The sequence below is a fragment of the Peromyscus leucopus genome, chromosome 22 (genome assembly GCF_004664715.2).
Source record: "Peromyscus leucopus breed LL Stock chromosome 22, UCI_PerLeu_2.1, whole genome shotgun sequence".
NCBI classification, from domain to species: domain Eukaryota; kingdom Metazoa; phylum Chordata; class Mammalia; order Rodentia; family Cricetidae; genus Peromyscus; species Peromyscus leucopus.
The window spans coordinates 43691384-43715401 of record NC_051081.1 but is presented as its reverse complement, the minus strand read 5'-3'; the positions used below and the strand labels follow the sequence as shown (position 1 = coordinate 43715401).

General features: G+C 38.6%; 1 protein-coding gene across 5 annotated transcripts in view; it reads right to left on the bottom strand.

Moving 5' to 3' along the window:
* Smc6 (structural maintenance of chromosomes 6) overlaps positions 1-24018 on the bottom strand; it is a 61315-nt gene that overhangs the window by 5500 nt on the left and 31797 nt on the right. For 4 of the 5 annotated variants that reach the window (XM_028867613.1, XM_028867614.2, XM_037198149.1 and 1 more), the window contains exons 17-24: positions 23588-23748; positions 20955-21090; positions 19582-19662; positions 18245-18415; positions 16226-16363; positions 13330-13475; positions 11281-11406; positions 6798-6903 (exon numbers count right to left, since the gene is read on the bottom strand). In XM_028867613.1, coding sequence (XP_028723446.1) covers positions 6798-6903; positions 11281-11406; positions 13330-13475; positions 16226-16363; positions 18245-18415; positions 19582-19662; positions 20955-21090; positions 23588-23748 — 1065 coding nt within the window. Of the gene's footprint in view, positions 1-5912; positions 5985-6797; positions 6904-11280; positions 11407-13329; positions 13476-16225; positions 16364-18244; positions 18416-19581; positions 19663-20954; positions 21091-23587; positions 23749-24018 lie in introns of all 5 variants that reach the window. The other variant, XM_037198150.1, reaches the window with a different exon arrangement.

Sequence of the window (24018 nt, the reverse complement as noted above, 5' to 3'; positions counted from 1 at the left end):
AAAGAAAGAGAGAGAAGTAAAGCTAAGGTCATTTAGAAGTTGAAAGAATCTACTCCATTCAAAATATTTTATACTGTAACAGCAAGCTATCCAATTTTTGTTTCACTTTAAAAGAATTAAATTGAGGGGCTGGAGAGATGTCAAGACGCTCTTACAGAGGACCCAGATTTATGTCCCAGCAACCAAAATGCAGCTCATGCCCATGTATGAGTCCAGTTTGAGGGATCTGAGGCCTTCTTCTGGCCTCCTCAGGCACCTGGCATGCACTGGGTGCACAGACATACAAGCATACCAAAAGTCCATATACAGAAAATAAATAAGTTGAAAAAAAAAACAAAAACAAAGTGAGCACTTTTTGTCACTTTAACGAAACCTAACATACCAAAATTCCAAAGCTATGACAACAAATCCAATATTTAACCAAACATTATTTATTAAAATAAACAATTTAAACTAGTTCTTCTATAACTGTTACCACATTAAACATTTAAACCACTGAGATAATTTTTCATTACTAGAATTATAGTGACATCTAGTGGCTACACAGTTTTAACAATTAAAATCATCAAAACAGACCCACTTGAAGAGGTTTACGCAAGAAAATGGTGGGAATGGATTTAAAGACATTTAAAACAATACTTTTTAAAATTCTCTATGGTAACAACAACAACAAAAAAAATCAATAAATAATATTTACAGCATTCCTTTTGCATAATTTCCTGAGAAAATACAAAGTAGTATAAAGAAGCAGTCTATTTTATTTTGGCAAAACTGCAGACTTACTATGTATAAGTGAAAAGGTCAGTTTTACGTAAGTGTCAGACATATGCTGCTCTCAAATGACCATACATTCATTTTTTTTACTTTCTAAAAGGTTTAAAAGTCTGAAAATTTAAATGTATATTGTGTATCATTTTTGGAAGACACAATGCCCCTAGGAGACATAAGCATTCATTTCCCTTGAATTCACATCCAAAAGTAGATGGGTTTTCAAATTAAGGCCCCCTTCCTCCCAATGGCAATGCAGTAGCTCTGATTCCGTTTCCTTACCAACCAAGTTTGCAGTCTTGCTCATTTCAGTCTTTCTCATTAGGGGAGGACAGTGGCTAGTGAGACATACATCTGTATTTCTCTGATGCCTAACAATCCTGAGCACTGTCCATGTGCTTATCCTCCATTTGGGTAACTCCCATTTACTCATTTAAGTCTTTGGTGATTTTAAAATGGGCTCAAGTCTTTTTTCTTTTATTATTCTTTTATTAGGTACCAAAAAATATCTTTCCCCAGGCAATAGCCTTCTTTATTGCTGGGGCTTTTTAAAATGGCCTTTTGTGTCCTGTTTTTCAAATCTTCATGAAAGTACTTTATTTTTTGTTTACAGGAAAGGGTGGCACATGTTAGTGGAGCATATGTGCTTACTTCCACACATATGAAGTATACACCAGTCAAGTCAGAATAATTAGCATTTCTATCCCCTTACTTGTGATTGGAGCCTTTGAGCATCTCTCTTCTTTGGTTTTTCTATCTCTCTCTTCTTTGGTTTTTGAAATGGTTTCTCTATGTAGCCTTGGCTGTCCTGGAACTTGCTCTGTAGACCAGGCTGGCCTTGACCTCAGAGATCCAGCTGCCTCTGCCTCCTGAGTGCTGGGTTTAAAGGCGTGTGACACACCACCCGGCCAGCATTCTAGTTTTCCTTATATACCTAACGTTCCTGTGAACTGCAGTGAATGTGCTGCTGGGGAGCACCACCAGGACTTACTCCCACCGAACAGTGTTTTGGTACTTACTATTCAACTTCTCCCTCCCCGCCCCCCCAACTTGCACTAATCATTATTCTGTGTTCAGACTAACTCCTCAATTTCCCATGAGAATATGTGCGTTTTTGTTCTCTGTGCCTGGCTTATTTCATTTCAGATCACATCCTCTAATTTTATCCACTTTGATGCAAACCACAGGATTTCATTCTTCTTAAAGGTTGAGTATCATTCCATTATGTATATCTACCATATTTTCTTTATCTGTTCATCCACTGATAGGTACCCTAAATTGATTCCCTCATCCAAAAGTTTTATTGTCCTACATTTTACATTTATCAATTTTTATACTAAATGTGAGATAAATGGCCAAAGTCTATTTTGTTTTGTTTTACCAAAGGGCACCCAATAATTTGAATCCAGTGTAATTCATGAAGTGATAACCCTTTACTCATAGGCTTATAGTAGTGTCTCTGTCTAGATGAGCGAGCCATGTGTTCAGTGTGCTTTGCACTGTTTGGACACTTGCTTTCTCCTCTCATCTTCTGCTCTCACAGTTTTATGAGATCTCTGTGTCTGAATTCCTAATTGTCTTCTAGCTTCCTGAAATAGACCACTAATGTTGGATCTATCTTTCCTCCTTAAATACATATAGAGTGATAAAAGTTCCTTTCTGAAAAGTGTTATACTGTCTCCTTCATGTTTTGCTGTTTTACTTTTTGATTGTTGCTGGAAATTATCTTCTAGTTTCCATGTAATTTATTATGAATCCTTAATCCTTTAGAAATTTGCTATGTAATTTTATAAATTAGGGAATTTTTAGGTATTTAATTTCATTTAATTTTGAAATATATTCTGTGTAACTTTAATTCTTTGAAACTTACTGAGATTTTTAACTGAGGACAAGAAAATGGTTTATGCTGGTAAATGTTCCATAGACAATTCACAGAAATTATAATCCACCACAGGGTTCTACATTTATGCTACTGGGTCAATTTGGTAAATACAGTAAGGCTTGTATAACTTTACTGACTTTTAATCTGACTTTTTCATTAATTACTGAGAGTTCAAAAATTTCTACCTATATTTAACTCTTATTTTGCCTTTTAGTTCTCTCAATTTTCCTGAATATACAAATTCAAATATTTTTAAAGTTAACTTTCTAGTACTATGAAGCACTACTTTTGGCCTTGAGCCTGTGTAAATCTAATTTTGTTGTTAGCAGCCATGTGTAAGCTTTCTTGTCTATCTGCATGACATACCTTTGCTCCATGATTTCACTGAGGATCCTCCTTGTCCTTATGTTAGTATTTAAAGTCTCCCTCTACCAGAACTGACTCACAATCTATACATACAAGGCCATCTTTACTTTTAACACACCTTCTTGGTCCACAAAGGCTAATGTAATTACTGGTAACTAAGTTTTATCTCTCACTAATTTGTGCCCCCCCCCCCACCCATGTTCTTTGTTGTCCTCTCTCTGGATTATTTTGGGTCTCACTCTGTAGCCTGGAATGGCCTCTAATTGTGTTAATCCTCCTGCCAACGCATTCCAAGGGTGATTAGACACACCTGGCTTCTCACTAAGTAGTTGCTTTTTCTAGTGTTTTACTTGGGCTTTAGTGTGCATTCACTTGACATTCTTTGCAGTGATTGTTCTAGCGATCTCAGTATAGCCCTGATGTCTTCTTGGTTTATCAGAATTAAGAGCACTTCCCGAAATGTGAGAGAACAGGTTAAGTTTGATGCTCTTGACTCTTTAAGTATTTTGGTCCTGAACATTATTCTGTCCTTTGCTCCTTCTGTTCTTAGTGGAACTCCAATTCTGTCCTCACTAAAACCAGCTAATTGTATCCTTCCTGTCTCTTCAGCTCTGTTCAGGGTTTTCTGTCTTGTTTTTATGTTACTCACACAAGATATTTCTTTCTGACTTAACATGAACTCAATTAAATTTATCTTTAGCTACATTCAGCTGGCTATTAAGCTAAGCCAATCAATGATTTCTTCGTATCAAGTACTAACTACATTTTCCAAGTCTTAGAGTCATGTTTTGTGTGGATTACAAATCTGTACCAAAACTGTACTTTGCTATAACTAACTTTTATTTCATGACATATATCACTTGTGGTAAGACACTAGTCTACTATCTCTTGTAGCTATCATCATGAGTTTGGTTCTATTCTTGCTTTTCCTTTTAATATCAGTCACATTTCCAAGCCTTATTTCTCTGGTAGTTTTTACTGCTTTTTGAGGTAAAAAGAAAAACAAAAAACAAAAACCAACAGGGCCAGCAGGGTGGTTTATCAGGTTAGGGTGCTTGGGGCCACACTTGAGCATCTGAGTTTTAGTCTTAGGAACTTGTACAGTAGAAGGAGAATAAACACCTTCAAGTTGTCCTTGGGCCTCCATACTGACACTGTAGCATGAAATCTCAAATAAATGTAACAAAACCTTTTTACTTTTAATAAGATCCAGCAAATTGTACGTATTTAAAGTGCACAATTTAATTAAGCTTTAGCAAATAAGGAGCAAATGTATGAAACTGAAATTCAGAATAAAGAACATATCCATCATTCTGTAAGTCCCTCATGCTCCTTGTAATCTCCACTTGGTTTCCATGTTATCTGGATGGTTCTGTATCTCAATCAGTGGGTTGCAACTCCTAGGGAGACCTCAAATGACCCTTTCACAGGGGTCGTGTAAGACCACTGGAAAACAGAGATTTACATTACTATTCACAACAGTAGCAAAATTAGAGTTATGAAGTAGCAATGAAAAGAATTTTATGGTTGGGGGTCACCACAACATGAGGTATTAAAGGGTCACAGCATCAGGAAGGTTAAGAGCCACTGATGTAACAGAACCTTACTGTTTTATTACTTTAGCCTTCAGTTAATGGAAATTTTCAAATATTATTCTTTCTTTTCAAAGTTACAACTATTTTAGATCTTTTTCAATTTCCATATACATTTTAGAACCAGCTTATCAATTTCTACAAAAAAGCCTGTGGCTATTTTGATACAAATGGTGTTGAGTGTATAGGTCAATTTAGGAACTAAAATTTTGACATGCTGAATTGTATGTATGTGTTGTACATATACATGCTTATATATGCACAAGTATATGCAGTATGTGTGTGCATATGTGTTTTCCTCAATCACTGTCACCTTTATTTTCTGGGAGACAGGCTCTCTTATTGAACTTGAAGCTCACTGATTCAGCTAGACTAGTTGGCCAGGAGCCTATGAATTGGTTTGTCTCCACCTATCGAGCTCTGGGATTAGTGTGTGGAGTTTTATGCAATGTTGGAGATCCAAACTTAAGTTTGCATAATAAACACTTTACTGAATGGGACATCTCCCCAGACCCTGCTGAGTCTCTTGAGCCTTGACAACAACAGATTTCTCATTTAGTTCTTCATTAATTTCTCACTACTTCTTTTAGCTTTTCAGAGTATAGGTCTTAGGCACTTTGTGTCAGATTTCTAAGTATTTTATATCTTAATGCTATTATAAATGATATTTTAAATTTTCAGGTTTTGATCATGTTGCTAATACATAAAAATACAATTCTTTTTTAATGTGGTTATGTAACTCTGCTAGTTGTATTTAACTTCTTAGGTGTTTTGTAGATTTCATCAGATTTTCTGCACAGATGACCCTGTTAATTATAAATATAAGGAATTTGACTTCCTTTATCATCTCTATCTTTTATTCCTTGATTTGTGGCTAGAGTCACTGGTATACTGATGAGTAAATAGTGAGCATGGACAACCTGCTTAGCTCCTAACTGTAGGGTAGAGACCCAAATCTTTTTACGTTATGTTTGATGCTTTGTGTAAGAACAGATATTCTAGTCAACACAACAGCCCACCAAGTTGGAGCAAGTTTCCATTTGACTAGGACGTATATATGCTAAGGCTGAGTGACAGTTCAGTTCATCTGGGAGAAAGCTGGCCTGGAATGGATTTGCAGTCTTAGAAATTGGTGCCTTTAGATAGCCATGCACAACTCCAGCCCTCAAGAATGAACTGAAGTACTAGTCATGTGCCTAGTATTTCACAAGCCCTGCTGTCCTGTCAGTAGCCCTCATAACCACCAAAATTCTGAGATCAGCAAATGCCTCCAGGAAAGAAAATATCCAGCAATGTTAGCTTACTTTGGACAGGCTCTCCCACTTCTTGGAATTTCAATTCATCTAGTCGCTGTTGCTTCCACAGCTTTCCAATGTCTTTAAAAATAGAATTTTTGTAATTTCCTTGGATTTCTTGTACTTTTGCAGTAAAAACAATGGGTTATCATGACATACTACCCTCCCGACCACAGGCCTAATTCCTCCCAGTAATTTTAAATCTGTATCTGTAAATAACTGGATCTCAAAAATAAATGGTGGGTAGAGATGGTGAACATAATTTACCAGTGGAAATTTAAACAAACAAACAAAAAAAAAACCAAAAGGCAAAACTAACTTCCTAATTCGGTTAAAATGCAGGAGTTCTAAATGATGAGGGCATCCAAAATATCAAATATTTTTCTGTGAATATTAGGATAGAAGGATAAAATTATGATAAGAGCAGCAGTTACTATTTAAAGTGGGTAGTTGTTTTTTATCTTCCTATATAGCTGTTAATACATATTCCCACACCACACGATTTGTGCACATTTCCACAACCATAGAATCTACAAAGGTGAATATAACAGATACTTCTTGGTTTCCCACAGTGAGACTACCGACAATGGATTTTCTATAATGTCCTACATGGTGCTGTGCAAAAACTTAAAACATGAGTGGACAAACAAGATGAACAGTTGTTAAGACTGAAAATAAAACCGTACTTAGCATCCTAAGAAAACAATGTGACTGGAGGAAAAAAAAAACCTAAGCTACTAACTTTATATTAAGATCAACTTAATGTTAAACACACTAGCAAAGATGACCTTTCACTTAGAAGTTCCTGTTTTCTAAAGGTAACAGGACAGGTTGATCAACAGTCCATCAAAAGAAAAGAAACAACTACGACAAAGATGCCGTCAAGATACTCACTGAAATACTCAGAGTTTCATTCTTGTGGTCGAAATTCATTTTTCCACAGTAAGCCCGCTGAGATAGTAAGTTGTCAAAGTATAATTTGCATCGCAATGTCAAACACCTTTAAATAAAATAAGTTGGCACGTTGTACTATAGAACTGCATGTTCAACACGGTTTAAGCACAGACAACTATACCAATGCTTGGACAGCAGCTTGGACACCTCTATTAACAGGTGGATTTAAGAGGATTTTCCCCATGTTTCTAATATTTATTTGTATCCTGGATTTTAAGTTCATTACTTTTATAATACCAATATTTATAAAATGCATAAAGGTATCACTCCACATTTAATATACTCCATTATGACAGCCAGTCCATATGAATGTATTAGTTACCCAAATAAATTTATTCAAGGCATTATTACTCTCAGGCATAAGACAAATCTCGTCCTTAAAAAAATTAAGCTTTAGAGACACCAAGGTAAATATTCATCTCATTTATCTGCCTGTTTCCCCAACTTCCTAACGGACAAAAGGTAAGGGTAATAATGCTTTGTCCCTTGCTGGTACAATGCAGGGCAATCACTTCTTCTCTACTGTCAGATGACAGTGGACTATACTCTAAGGAAACTTCTGCCGCCTTAATCCCCTTTTCCCATGTTTGTGTGTACGCGAATGTCTGTGTACCAGAGAACCACCTCACCCGTCGTCCTTTGGTGCTATCCACCTTGGTTTTCTTGTATGCATATGTTTTGAGGGTTTTGTGTTTGTGTGTTTGCCTGCATGTTTGTCTGTGCACGACATACATGCAGTATCCACAGAGGCCAGAAAGCAATGGATACCCCATGACAGGAGTTGGAGATGGTTATAAGCTGCTATGTGGGTGTTGGAACTTGAACCCCAGAAGAGGAACCAGTACTCTTAGCTGCTGAGCCATCTCTCCAGCTCTGTCCACCTTATTTCTGAGAGTTTCTCGTTGCTCTGGGGCTTGCCTATTTAGCTAGCTGTTTTACTAGTGAGTCCCAGAGATCCTCCTATTTCCACCTCTCCAGTAACACAATTATAACCATGTACTACTGTGCCTGACTCCTCTGTGCCCAGCTTTTCTGTGGGGCACAAAGCAGGGGTTCAAACTCAGGTCCTCATGCTCGCACAGCAAGCACTGTACTGGGTGCGCTGTGGCCAGCCGTCAATTCTTTACTTATCTACCTTGCTCTGTATCGGGAGGGAGTGGCTGTGATTGTCAGAGTGCCCCAGATCCTGGCAATGAAAGTCCTTTAAGCTGTCTCCTAAGTCTTTCTGTCATCCCTTTGAGGGGTAGCTAGGGATGGGGTGTGAGCCCTAACAAGAGACTTACACAGATTTGCTATCAGCTCTTTCTTTCCATGAGACCCTGGTTACTTTTAATGAGAGCACAGTATTTAGAAAATAAGGTCTGGGTAAAAGAAAAATGGCAATTTTTCTTATCATCTCTACTCCTTGATTAGTTGAAGCTTTACTTTCTCAACACAACCATGACTTCTTCCTCAGTTTCCTGTCCTAAATTACATTAACTCTCCATACTAAAAGACAAAGAAACCTGGGTTTTCCTAGCTTCTTTTGCTGCCTCAGCACTGGTAATTAGATTCCAGAACTCTCTCTTAACACCCTTCAATACTCCAATGCATTGGCTGCTTCCATTCACAGGACTTCTATCATAAACTGTCTGAAAATAAGAAGGTTAGAGAGTAGAGAGAAAATGATTCTAACAAGTTGGTCATTTCTGTTCTCATCCCACAACTGAGTAAACATAGAAAAACACGTCAGTGTTCAAGTCTCTATTAAGGTAATACACTACGATGGTTATTGTTGTCAAGGTGACAATCCAGAATAATGTGGGCAATGGGCCTGAGCATACCTGTGATGGATTATCTTTATTGGGCCAATTAAGGCCAGCCTAAAAGCAGGTAGGACCATTCCTTGGGCACAGGATCCTGAACTATGTAAAAGGGAGCAGAACAGCACACATTCACACTTCACTCCCTGCTTCCCTTTCGAATGCCTCCTACTGCCTTGACGAACTCTGCCTTGAACTGTGAGAAACAAACCCCTCCTCTCTTGAAGCTGCTTTTCTCAAAGTACTTATCACGCAACAGGAAAATGAATTCAGACATACACCAAGAAAGCAGTACTTTACAGACTATTTAAATGCTAGTTTCCATTTAACAACAGAGAAACAAACTACACTACATCTGGAGAACATGTACATAACAGAAAGTTAAATTCATTTTAATTTAAAAATCTAGAAAATAAATAAATAGATAAATAAATAAATAGGTAGTATTTTGTTTTTCTTAAACTCTTCAAAACCCAGGCAAAATACATGAAATAAGTGTTTTCAGTCTGGATACCAAATAGCAAAGGAAGGTCCAGTCAAAGTGGTCTCTGAAAAATGGGAAACAAATGAACTGATGAGTCCTACAAATAACCCCCAAATTACTACTCAAAGACTAGAGCAAGTGTACACTTAACATGCAACCTAGCATTTGAGGGTGGAAAAAGGTCTGGAGGGCAGAGGGCTGCACAAAAGAAAAACTGCAGAGGATGTACCAGGGCTGTGCCAATTACCCTGATTTGATCTTGGCATACTATCTATCTATGGACATGTACTGAAATGTCACACTACACCCCACAAATGTGCACAATTAAACTGTCCATTATAAACACCTTATTTTAAAAATTCAACAACTACAAACATGCATTTCAAAGTTTACTATAGTTCAAGACTATGATGGAACATTTTACCTTTAAAATCTTACCTACTGGCCAGCAACATGGGTAAACCTGACTCCTGAGTTCAATCCTGACAAGTGGTGAAAGGAAAAGACTTGACTCTTGCAAACTGTCCTGATCTCCACATGCTAGGCTACAGCATACAATCCAAATAAATAAACATAAAAACCTTAAGACCACCTCTGAATTTCTCATCTATAAAATAGCTAGGTATATCTTCATTTCTTTCTATTGCCTTAAATTAGAGAACTTCGGGGCTAGGAAGACGATGGCTCCGTTGCTGAAGTGCCCACTGTAATGTTAAGATCTCTAGAAGCCATATAAAAAGCCCCTCATAGCCTCATGCTCCTGTAACCCCAGCACTGGGGGTGAGGCAGAGTCCCTGAAGCTCATTAACTAGGAGACCTAGCCAAACCGAGGAGGTGCTTCAGGTTCAGCAAGAGATGCTGTCTGGAAATTTAAAAAACTTGGGTGGGTGGCGGGGTGGTTTAGGAAAACACATGTGTTATCAACCTTAGGCCGGCCACACACACACACACACACACACACACACACACACACACACACACACACAGAGACACACAGACAGACAGACAGACAGACACACACACACACACACCGTACACATACTATACACAAACAACAATTGTAGAAGCTGGGATATAAAGACAAGTAAAAAGCATTACTGAGGGAGTGCATGGGGAAAAGAGGTAAACAGAAGAACTACAGCTGCTCAGGAATAAGGATATTAAGAGCTATATCCCCTATCATTGTCTTCCAGTTTTTTTTTCTGCTTCTTGTAGGGTAAGTGAGGGATCTATCTATCAAAGACCATGCATCTTTGAGTATTGTCTTAGTGAGGGTTTCTATTGCTGTGAAGAGACACCATGACCATGGCATCTCTTATAAAGGAAAACACTGAATTGTGGTGGCTTGCTTATACTTCAGAGGTTCAGTCCATTATCATCATGTCAGGGAAGCAAGGCAGCATACAAGCAGACACAGTGCTAGAGAAGGTGCTGAGAATTCTTAACATCTTGACTCACAGACAAGAAGAAGTGGTCTGAGCACTAGGTGTAGCTTGAGCATAGAGACCTCAAAGCCCACAGTAACACACTTCCATAGTGACACACTCCTCCAACAAGGCCATACCTATTCCAACAAAGCCACACATCTAATAGTGCCACTTCCTCTGAGAGGCATTTTCTTTCAAAACACCACAGGTATGTTATTAATAGCTTGTCTCCTTGATTATTTATTCAACCAATGTACATCAAGCACCAGCTACATTTCAAGCACACTTATAAACACTGGATAGTGCAGTAAATAAAACAAAGTTTGTAATCATGGAGCTATATCATGGTGAAGTAATTGAGATACTGTCTTAAGAGGCCCTTCTAATCACTCTCCCTTAGTAACATGCAATGTCCAAGAGTAAAATCAATTGCTTCAGTACCACTAAGTTCCCACTCAAGTGACCTACTAAACAATAAACAGTGTCTGAGAGCTATCTAGTAAAGGCTACTTAACAGTGGAAAAGCTAGGTGAGTTTGCTGTTCAGGTCCTTTCAAATCAGCATTCTGATTCAACTACAGATTCTAAATGTGGATCATGTACCCACAGGATTTCATACAGCTGGACTGAAGAAAGATCTAAGGATTTTATTATTCATATAGAATAATGTGAAAGCATACAAAAAGAGATATATGTTTAAAATGCACTTACCTTCTAAACTGTTGATATGTTTTGTACCTATGAGTCATTATTTCTTCTAGTAACTTAATGAACCTTCTTAAAGTCCTTACTTTATTATCCAGATCAAGATAGGTTTCTCTCGCTTCCTGGTACTGCCTATTTTGTGAATAAAATGTTCAGTGAATAAATACAAACATACAAGTCAAGGCTCAAATACATTTTCCTGGAGAGGGAGGGGAAAGTAGTGTTGAGAGGGCCTAAGAACAGTTGACTTCATGAATTTCTATCCAAGTACATCCCCACAAAGAATGAATGCTTCAGAAGAGAGACAGTACAACCGTTAAGGGAAGAATAAAACCCAAGTCTTAGAAAATGCAGTGACATGGAAAAAGAATGTGCCTACGTAGCCAGGTAAGGCTCAGGGGTGACCCATTTCAGAAAACACTAGTAAACTGACACTTTTTCAAACTAAAAAGGTTCACACCAGAAGGTTTTCTTAGTAACAGATGTCAACAGGGGAACAAAGGGCTACAAGCTCAGTACTGGAACACCTCCACCCTAAACAAGAGAGATCTGGGAAGGAAGGAGGGAGGGAGGGAGGGAGGGAGGGAGGGAGGGAGGGAGGGAGGGAGGGAGGGAGGGCTCTCAAAAAAGCCCACGATGGAGGAGAAACCAATAGCCTGATCCTCTCACTAAATCTGAAGCTTACCTATCTGTCTAGATGGCTGGCCCACTGGAGACCCACCTGGCCGAGGTGCTGGGTTACAGACAGCCACCCCCTACCAAACTCAAGACACTGTGACTGCACATCCAGAATGTCATGCCGAGTCACTCTCCCTCATCAACTTACTCACACAAACACATATACCTAACTGCAGTACAGACCCAAACCCTGAGCCTTGGCTATGACAGGCAAGTATACTACTACTGAGTGGTATCTACAGCCAAATCATGGAGTTTATAAACTTTTTAAAGTGTGATGTACTGCCTCCAGAAACTTCTTAATAGTCTGATCCCTGCTCCCCATTGTTTTGAAAATGAAGCCGAGATCACTTACTTTCTCAATCTTGCTTTTTAAATTAATTACTTATTGTGTGTATCTGCATGTACACCACAGCACATGTGGAGATTAGTGGATAATCTATGTTTTCAGTTCCCTCCTTACATGATATAAGTCCCAGGGATTGAACTCATGCCACCAGGCTTGGCAGCAGGTGCCTTTACTTGTTGAGATATCTTACTGAACCCGTTCTCAGCCTTTTGTAACATAGAAAAGGGTTTTGTAGAAAAGCTATAATTTCACTATTCCTTAACCATTCTTCTGAACTGCGTACTATTGTTAACATTACATTAAAAAAAGTACCTATATAAGGGGCTTGGTATAGTATTTTCTCACTTTAGACTATGTTACAATATAATAGTGACTCATTTAAAATTGCAACAAATATTCCTTAAACCATTTTGATTCATACTGATGAAGGCTTTTCAAGAGTTTTAACAACTATAAGCTAGGTTTCCTCCAGATTCTGTTTACTATAGAGTCTTTCATTTGATGTTCCTAACAAACCCTAAGTTATCCTAATTGTACTCTATGTAAAGGGAGAAATGAAGGCTAAAGAAGATTCCATGATTGGCCGGCCAGTCTTGGTAGTAGACAACAGCCAAACCATAAGGTCCTCTAATTCTCATAGAGCCTTCCTTCTCTTCAGTAATGTAAGACCACCCTTTTCACCAAGACCTCAACGACCTAGACTGTCAGTGACTAACCTCACTGCATCTGTTTTCATGCATACGGAAAAGCTTCTTCTGACTATCCTGACTGTGGTTCTTGACCACTAATGAAGCTCAGTATTCTCCTGTCCATAAGATCCTAGTAACACAGACTGCATTTATGTTAAAATGTCCTTCCATAATTTAGTAATGAGGAATTGTTAATAATGCCCATCTAACAGACTACTTAGCACAATTACATACTGATAGTAAACCCCCTTCATCCAAATTCAATTTACATATAACATGATTCTGTCTTAGTAACAGCTATGGATAATACACTAAAGTAGAAAATTAATGACCACTTACTTCATTATTTCTTCCCGATCTCCATGACTAGCATGTTCTGCCTGAATTTTTTGTCTTAATCGATTAATTTCTTTGTCTAGAATTGATGCAGATTTTTTTACTTCTATCCGTTCTGGGCAGATCTGTCTTGCTTGTGACATTTTCTCCTAAGAAAGATATTTAGATCTTAAAAATCTTCTTTGTTATAATTCATTATATTAATTCTGCCAAAATATGCAAAATAAAAATGAACTTAAATTTACAACATGTGTTTACTATCAGTGTTTTTTTAAGATTTATTATATTTAATTATGTATGTATCTATATACATGTAAGTATAGATGTCTGTGGAGGCCACAGATGTTTGATCCCCTGGGGCTGGAGTTACAAGCAGCTGTGAACACTGACACTCAGGTCCTGCAGAAGAATCGTATGTATGCTCTTAGCTGCTCAACCAGCTCTCCAACCCACACCAATCACGTTTTTATCCATGTTTTACGTTGAAGAAATAAACTTAAGTGTCCTTAGAAATGTACTCTTTAGGATGTACTCTGAAGAACAGAGGGATGGAAAACACAAAGAGACCACCTTATTTATATGCAATGAAAAAATGCTAAGTATTTTCTCATGTAATATCTATTTTATACCATAATGTGCTGTACTATGCTTGGAACATATATGGAAACAGATTAAGAGTTCCACTCACTCACTTTCCTTATGACATAAAGCAAAGATGGAGTCCACCTCTTCTGGCTACAAGACTGTCTTCAATTTACTCCCTCCAACAGTGGCTGCTCAGCTGTGAACAGGCACAGCCAGCACACCCACCCGCAGTGACGCAGAGGCACAGTCCTGACATTAAGTGGCAGCATGCCCTCAACTGAGAGCCACTTTCTCAACTGCTGAGACACAACGGCAGACAACCCGGTCTAGTTAAGTCCTCACATTCTGAGGGACACTAAGTCTCCCCTGCCAATTCACAGAAGCACCTGTTTCTCTGTAGGAAACAAAAACTCAAGACAATTTCTTTTTTCTAGAAACGTGACACTGAAGAAAAGGGCTCTTAGGAAGGGGGAAAGACAACCCAGCAAAGTGGGAGGAAGGACAGAAGCAGAGTACGGTAAGTAAAGGAGAGCAGGGGTGAGGGAGAAGAAGGGAACGAGAACCAACCAGAAGGAAACATGATGGGAACTTCACAGTTCATCCAGACACTCCTTAAAATATATACAGATGGGAAAGACCTACATGGAACCACTAAGTAACAGGGAGACAAGCCCCAGCCAGACAGTGCCTGCCATCAAATGAAGCCTCCAATTCCAGCAATGGGTTACATCTAACCAAACTGCTGGCCAAAGGAGCCCCTTGGAAACCTCCAAACCCAGGCTACTGCCAAGGCTACTGGCTGCGCTCCACAAAGTGATGCTAAGGACCTACTGCTGAAGACAGTACCTTAAAAAAAAAATCACCGAACCTAGAAAGTCTGACCCAGAGTCTTCATCTTCACCACAACTATCTAGTGTTCATGGTACTGGAAGACACTCTGCACACTATCAGAGGAGAAAGGTAAGCACCGACGTAAACACTACAGACCCTTCAATTTACAATAGTGACCTTCATGAAAGATACACCAGTAAAATGGCAGCACAAAAGTGGAACTTAACTAATCAGTATCTGAATGGAATTTAGGCCCACTCCATGAGAAGGAACCCACACTCTGCACTGCCAGCGGCCAAGCACCTCAGACTAGATAGGACACGGTCCTAGGGAGGAAATCAAATACTACTGTTATGCTAAAGGAATACAGCAATAAAATGACTCCTAACAACATTCTGCTCTATTCATAGATCAGTGCCTTGCTCAGCCATCATCAGAGAAGCTTCCTCCTACAGCAGCAAATGGGAACAAATAGAGACCCACAACTGGACAATGTGCAGAGAGAGAGAGAGAGAGAGAGAGAGAGAGAGAGAGAGAGAGACCTTCAAACACTCCATTCTAAATGGGATGTCTTTATCAAACCCCTCCCTTCAGGGTTCAGGAACTCTGCAGAAGAGGCATAAAGATTCTAAGAGCCACAGGGGCTAGAGAACACCAAAAAAGCAAGGCCTTCCAGACACAAAAGAATTCACACATACATGAACTCAAGAAGAGACTTGGTAACATGCACAGGGCCTGCAAAGGTCTAAGCTGGATGGGATCCAGTGCTGAGACATAAACCCCCATCCCTAACCCAGAAGCTATCTCCAAATGATAACCAACCACAAATGAAAATCTCCAATGGACTTTCACTTGGTAATAAACCACACTTAAGAGCAGGCCTCATGCCCAGCAGCAGATGGTCAACACCAAACAGATCATTATGGTTTCTGAATTTATCTTTATGGGTTTTCTGTGTGTGAGAATGTATGTCTCAGCATCTGTACCTGTTTCTTGTGTTTTTTTTTTTTCTATTTTTTTGTTTTGTCCTATTCTGATTCGTTTGTTTTTATTTTTAGATGTCTGTTTTCTAATGATTAAAAAAAAAAATGTGTAGATCTGGGTGGGAGAAGTAGGGACCTGGGAGGAGTTGGCGAAGGGGAAACCATAATCAAAGTATATTGTATGAAAAAAAAAAAAGCTATTTTCAGTGAAAAAGTAAAAATAGTAATAAAAGCTAAAAAAACATTACAAAAATTTTTTTTTTTTTTTTTTTTTTTTTTTTGGTTTTTCGAGACAGGGTTTCTCTGTGTAGCTTTGCGCCTTTCCTGGAGCTCACTTGGTAGCCCAGGCTGGCCTCGAACTCACAGAGATCCGCCTGGCTCTGCCTCCCGAGTGCTGGGATTAAAGGCGTGCGCCACCACGCCCGGCCCAAAAATTTTAATGATTAAAGCTGCAGATAAAATAATTTGAAAGGGAAAAGCAAACCAAACCACTGGGTAACCTGTAGCTCCTTTTCCTTCATGTCAAGTTCTCTTCTCTTTTTATTTAAGGTATCCAAATGTTCTTTCTGTTTATCTTCATAATGCTGCTTTCCTCGTTTTTGGCTATCCACTTCAGAGTCAGCAAGATTTAATTCATCCTGTTTCAATAAAGATAATATAATCTATAAAGAAAGGATCACTAACAGTGGGGTGGATGCTCTGGGGCTTTTTGGGCCCAGTGCACTTTTTATCGAGGGAAAAGAATCTATCTGCCAAGATCTCCATGACTATACCCACAATCCCCCCCACCACACCTCCAACACCGAATATACTCCCAAGTACACTTATTTGGCAACTCCTAACATATTACAGTGGTAACCTTAGGAATTCAATTACTTCATTTAAAAATCATCTTGGTTTTGTTACTGATAGCTAGGGTTAACATTCTGAGGAGGAAGAAAAACTTCCGGCTAGTACTTGATTACAAGCAGGTTTACCAAAGAACTCAGCTCCTACCTTTCAATGATTTGAAGGCAAGGCAAAGAGCTAAGATAAAAAAATTCTTATTGCCTTTTATTGAGCTTGCTTAAGAACTCCCAAGTCTTGGGCTCCCTTGATCTTAACTATTAAGCACCAAGAACTCAAAACAGAACTCAGAGCACAAGAGAGTACGATGGAAGCAGAGTGAAAGCTCGGGGTACAGTGCTTGTACAGCCAGCACACAGCAAGCCTGCACCACAGACAAAGCACAACAAGAACAGACAACAGGCCTCAAACACAGCTTGCTCTCCGTGCTCTCCTAATTTTAGTCTCCCGGGTAAATAATGCATCTGTTAACTTTTCTTCTTTACTCTGCTTTAGCACGTCACGATTAATATTTTAAGGGACACTGTTCAATTCTTTATGTGTGTAAGATTTTAAATGTTTCCTTACTTTTACTGCAGTTTCACTGTTGCAATTCTTAAGACCAAAATTTTATTTTACCTATTCTTCAAATTTTGACATTTACAAGTTTCATTTCTTTTCTCATTTTAAAACAAAATATTAACTGTCTTATTTTTCTTTTCCTTTTCTGTTTGTTTGTTTATGTTTTTGAGACAGGGTTTCTCTGTGTAGTTTTGGTACCTGTCCTAGATCTCACGCTGTAGCCCAGGCTGGCCTCGAACTCTGAGATCTACCTGGCTCTGCCTCCCAAGTGCTGGGATTAAAGGCGTGTGCCACCACTGCCTGGCAACTGTCTTATTTTTCATTCTTGGGTTTTTTGTATGTATTCTGTAGGACCTATTTTTTCATTTATCTTAGTCAATATTATTTTTTGTTTTTCTTCTACCTTAATGTTTAAATTGTACATCCCTAATAATCAGTTCATTCACCAATGAACCATGCTTTATCAATAAAATTTCAAATTCTGGAAACAGAAATTATTCATTCAAATGGCATTGACAGTAAGATACAGGATAACACAACTACCAAACAAAGCCTGAAATTCAGTTTATTAATTTCTTTATAAATAGTTAATTTAATTCAGTTCATTTTATTTCCCTAAATCTAGTCACAAACCGTATATGCTAAAAATAAAAGTTAAGGACATCAGCCCAGAGCCATTTATGGTGGCACATGTCTTTAATCCCACCACTCAGCAGGCAGAGGAGGACTAGACTGTTAGTACAAGACCATCCAGCGTTACACAGTGAGACCCTGTTTCATACCACATCAAAGAAACCAGCCTCAAATCTAACTGCTGACCAATAGATTGAGTCACAGCTTTCACAGCTGCTAATCCATGAGCAACTACAGGAAAGATGGGCCAGAAACAGGTATCCAAAGACACCCCTACATCTGCTGCTTCTGTGGACAAAGAGGTTCTGACCCAATTGTTTATTGTTCTAAAGACAAGAGCAGAATATTTTGTATAAACTGACCTAATTCAACAATTTACATGGTTTTTTACAACTAATCAGTGAGGCTCTTTAAGGCAAGATTCAATGAGTTTGCTGGATACTAAGCTGTAACACAAAGACTAACAATTGCATACATACCTTAAGTGGATCTGCCAGCTCTGACAGCTGATTAATTTTCTGTTTAATTGTGTCGTACTTGTTTTCGGCTTCCAGTTTTAGACTCCTGAGATTCTCCATGTTCTCTTTCTGCTGCTCCATGTTTCTCTCAACCGTCTGCATTTTGACCTTGTTTTCTTCAGCTTCATCCTCCTGGTGACATTTAAAGAACACAGTGAAATACAAGTTACCCAACAACGAACAGAAAGGAGCAATTCTGAGGAGGAAAGTACAACAGGAAAAATCAGAGCTCAGATAAAAACAAACAAACAATGAAATGCTTTCATACTTAAATGGGAATGTATAAAGTAGGGCAAAAAGATTCAAAAGAAGGAATGGTATCTAGCAGTCAAGTAAAACAGTATTTGGTTTGAAACTATATAAAAGGTAGTTTATCATATATATAAAAGGTAGTTTATCAATCAATCAGTCAATAAAAAGCAGAAAACAAGACTACTACTAAAACTCAACAGCCCTCATTAGGCAGCTCTGCAGCGCAGGAACCGCTCCTGTTTTGTTCAGTGCTTACTGTACAGAACACGCTGCCACTCATCACGCAGGACATGAATGACGTTGATTTGATTTACTCCAGAAAAAGTTATCAAACAGATAGCTAAAAAAATCTAAATACAGAAAAACATGCAAAAAATGAGATGGAAGCCGGGTGGTGGTGATGTGCACCTTTAATCCCAGCACTTAGGAGGCAGACCAGATGGATCTCTGTGAGTTCAAGGCCAGCCTGGACTACAGAGTGATTTCCAGGACAGGTACCAAAACTACACAGAGAAACCCTGTCTCGAGAGCGAGAGCGAGAGCGAGAGCGAGAGCGAGAGCGAGAGAGAGAGAGAGAGAGAGAGAGCGAGAGAGAGCGAGAGAGAGCGAGAGAGAGCGAGAGAGAGCGAGAGAGAGCGAGAGAGAGCGAGAGAGAGAGAGAGAGAGAGAGAGAGAGAGAGAGAGAGAGAGAGAGAGAGATGGAACCTAGAGAAAGAAATCCAAGGTTAACCTTGAAGGAAAGGTAGTCCTGACCTTTGGCCCCAAAGTCAGGGAACGCCAGGTGCTTTCGGTAAGCTGTTGAGATGCACACTTTGCTAATGTTTGCCAGTATGAGGTAGAAGAAAACTCTACTGTGCATGCAGTCACATACACAGAACACTGAAAACTCTAAGGCCACAGTCCAGGTAGAATATTCTATGAGTGGTGAGGGTGATCACTAATAATAATTTCAATTAAAAGATCTTTGAAAAAGTGAGACCTGCGAGCCAATAAGCTAACACTACAGTTTTACCCTTTAACATTTAAATTGAAGAAAAGTACTTTACCAAGGTTGCAATATCTACAGATTGGTGTTCTTCTATATTCTCAAGTTCCCGAATTTCAGAAATATTTTTTCTTATTTTCATCTGAAAAGGAAGTATATAAAATTTAATAAAAACCAAAGTCCTTGGAAGAAGATATTAAACCACAAAGCTCTATTATGCTTATAATGTAGCAGGATCTAATATCATCCAAGGGGATATATTGGTATAAAATGAACCAAAGGGGTGAGTGTGCACATACATTCCACCATGATCACGCTCACTACTAATCCATGTCTATGTAAAGAAGATACCAGAAATCCACTTTAGCATTCAAAATAACCACACTATTGAGTCGATAAGAGAAAATACTTCTCTAAAGTATTGAATGTTTCAAATTATTGAAAGATTAAAAGTCCAGTGTTTCCCAAAAGCCCAAATAATTCCTTGGGAGGTGTAAAAGTCCATGTAGTCAAAACTATTTTCTGAAAAATCACTGTAATATTATCCACCATTTTTACTAATGCTTTCTTTCAAATTTATAGGTAGCTTACAACTGTACCTAACATCAAAACAACAAAATTTTATTTTCATTTCTAAAAACTCTAAGTATTGCCAGGCAGTGATGGCACAGGCCTTCAATCCAGGCACTTGGGCAACAGAGGGAGGTGGATCTCTGTAAATTTGAGGCCAGCCAGGTCTACAGAGTGAGTTCCATGGCAGCCAGGGTTAATACAGAGAAATCCTGTCTCAAAAAAAACAAAACAAACCAAAAAAACCCAAAAGCCAAAATAAAACAAAACAGAAAGAAAACCCAACAGCAAACTTTAAGTACTGATAAGATACAACACACTTGTGCTGGCTAGTTTTACGTCAACTTGACACAAGCTAGGACCATCTGGAACGAATGTTAATTAAGAAACTTCCCCCACCAGACTGGCCTGTAGGCTAGTCTGTAGTGCAGTTTCTTGATTGGTCACTGATGTAAAGGGACCTGGCTCACCACAGGCAGTGCTACATTGGGCTGGGGTCCTGGGTGCTCTAGGAAAGCAGTCTGAGCAAGTCATGAGGAGAGACAGTAAACAGTACTCCTCCATGACTGCTGCATCAGCTCCTGCTTCTACGCTCTTGCCTCGTGTTCCTTCTGACTCCTTCAATGATGGACTGTGATGTGAAACTTCAAGCTGGAAACAAAACCTTTCCTTCCCAAGTTGCTTTTGGTCATGATATTTTATCACAGCAAAAGAAATGCTAATTAATATAACATATAATATAGTAATTCCTAAGGAAAAAAAGGGGATTGAGGCCAAAATATTGAAGAACATGAATAACAAAATTATACAACTAACTTTGAAATGGTTAAGTTAGGAAAACCAAAGGCTATTAATTATTTTTACCTTTATTTCTTTATAATGTAGCTGGCACCTTTTAAGAAGTTCTTCATTTCGTTTAATAGACTTCTCAAGGGCAGAGAGATGGTGCTGAAGATTTATTATGTGGGCCTTTCTATTTTCAATCTCAGTCTCCAAATCGCTTGATAGAGAAGAAAAAACAATAAACTAACTCTTATATTAGCTATCTTGCTCCCTTACAAGAAAAGTTTATTTGTAGTAACTTATTTACAAAACCCTATTCCATCAAACCAGTTCTATAATCCTATTAAATTATTAAGTTACCAAGTTATTAGTGAATACTAGTAGAAATGTCAAAAGATCATCTAAACTTAAGTTTTACTTTTTTGATTAGCAAATATTATAATATGAATTCTATTCTCCAGGAATTATGCACATACATAAATGGAGCCAGAAACAGGACGAAGACTCAAGCCCTCAAAAAGAAGACAACCAGACTACATACAACATTAAATATGAACAGGACAAGATACTTTATGTCCTCACAACTACAGGAATGCAAATGTGGTTCTGGAAGGATGTTTTTACCAGCTAGGTCAACTGGGTGATGCATGGGTGCATGTGCGCACACACATGGTGGGAACAGAAGATTTCAAGACTAGCTTAACAATTCTTGTTTAAGAAAAAATGCTGAGAGTGTGCAGAGACTGGAGGGAAAAGAGAACCAAGAGATGGAAAACAAGGATGGCAGATGCCCAAATCATTAAGTCTCTGCAGCAATGTAGCAAAAGCTACTGTTTCAGTCTTCTGCTTACACATGAAAAAGTTTACACACAAAAAAGACCATTTGTTACCTAATAAGAGACACCAAGCATGAGCTAAGGCTACAAGTTGCTTGTGGGAGATGAGTGTATTCCAAACTAGTCATCAATCCCTAGTTCTGGACTGCAGTTTGTTGGTTTCCACAGCACCGTTCCTGTATAAATACCCATCCCTTCTGAGCATCTTTGGCAAACACTAAGTATTTGTTGTCTGAAGGAACAAATGAAAGCATACACTCTGAAGTAGACTTCAGCGGTCTATCAAACTGTTTCACCATGCAGTTCCACACCACACAGGTGATCACCCTGAGAGCCTGCTCAACCATCATGCATGTTTTCCTAACAGGACTGTTTTGGGATAAAAAACTAAACCAAGTGCCACAATATTCATTTGGTGGGTTTTTTCCCAACCTTTTTCTACTGCTAATCAAGAAATTTTATTTAACCAAAACCTTGTAGTAACTTCATGCTACTTTAATAATCACATGAAAACTATTCAACATCTGAAAATGAGAAACATCAACAACCCTCCTTTCCTTAAACATTTAAGTCACTTAGAATCCTTTTATTTTGGCTCAACTTTCTTAGACGCCCTTTCTTTCTCCTGTCAAGAGCTTGCTTTCTTTTGTAGTGGTACTGGAGGATGAATCTAAGACCTCACACATAATAGGCAGGACTCTACTAATGAGCCTTCTGTCACAGTCTCCCAAGCAGCAAGGACGGCACCAGCACTAGATATTTATCTGAAGATAATTTATTTTATACATACTCTAAGTCATTAACTCAAGCCTAAGCCATCACTTCACCAATCAGAATTAGTTTAGTTGAGAACTCAAGATACTAATGGTACCAAAACTTCTTTTTCGCAAACCTCTCTATGTAATTAAGGACATGAATCTTTTTTTTAACCTTCTCAATTTTTTTTGTTGTTGTTTTTCTGTTTGGATAGAGGGTTTCTCTGTGTAGTCCTGGCTGTCCTGGAACTAGCTCTGTAGACCAGGCTGGCCTTTAATTCACAGAAATCCACCTGCCTCTGCCCCACCCCACCATTTCCTGGGCTAAAGGTATGCGCTACCAACTCCTGATGTAAGTTCTTAATTTATCTTCTCTACCAGCCCTATTTTCCTAGGCCTATGGTTTGTTTGTTTGTTTTTTATTTTGTTTTTTTTTTTTTCAAGACAGGGTTTCTCTGTGTAGCTTTGTGCCTTTCCTGGAACTCACTCTGTAGTCCAGGCTGGCCTCGAACTCACAGATATCCGCCTGCCTCTGCCCCCCGAGTGGTGGGGTGCTCCACCACCGCCTGGCTGTAGGCCTATGTTTTAATTGTGTTAACCAACTTTCTTTTTTGCTCTCTCAAACAACGTAACTCTATATATGAGACAAATAAGGAAGGCTATGTCTGAACGTAGCTTAGCATGCTGGACTCTTGATAAGGAAAAACAATCATTGTGACTCAATAGTGAGTAATGATACAGCTCTATTTCTTCAACATAAAATGCTTCAAATCTGCCATCCATCCTTTAACAGGAACCACACTAGTCTTCTCCGTACTGTTCCAATTTCAGTACATGTGCTACCCAAGCAAGCACTAGTTACGCTCTCAGTACAGTGTCCTTACAGCTTGTGGTCAGGTGACACTATGTAGATCAGCTCTTGAGGACATTCTGTGTATTTAGTCCTCAATACTGTTGTCAAATGAATGCTAAATTCTACATCTAGATAAATAAACTTTTAAGACCAAACACTGAAATAAATCTCAATTCTTCTGTGAAGTAACCCCTAAGGGAACACTACTAAAGAAAATGGAATCCAAAGGAGACAGTGGGAATAATACAGTGAAGCTAACTTAATTCAAACCTGATTTCAGAATCCACATCTCTGCTTAGAAACTTGGGTCTTGTGTTTTCCGATGAATAATAACGTCCTGCAAAAACCTGATCACCATCAGCAGTAAAAGCTTCTCTACAGTTTTTGGGTGGCTTTTGGGACTGCATGACTGCACGAGCTACAGAATTATTCTAGAATACAAAAGAAAATACATTTCTAAAACACTGCCAAAGTATTTCTGATGTATATACTTAAAAATTTCATCTACTGGTAAGAAAATTCAAGTATTTTTATTTAAACATTGCAATAATTCTCAAAACAATAATGTTATTTATGAAATACTTTATAAAAAGCCAAAAGTGACAGGTCCCTTGGGGAACAAATTGCACAAATCAACCAACTCTATATCACCTCATAGATTTTCCCATGAGATAACAGTAAGACAAACAAAACTGATTCTG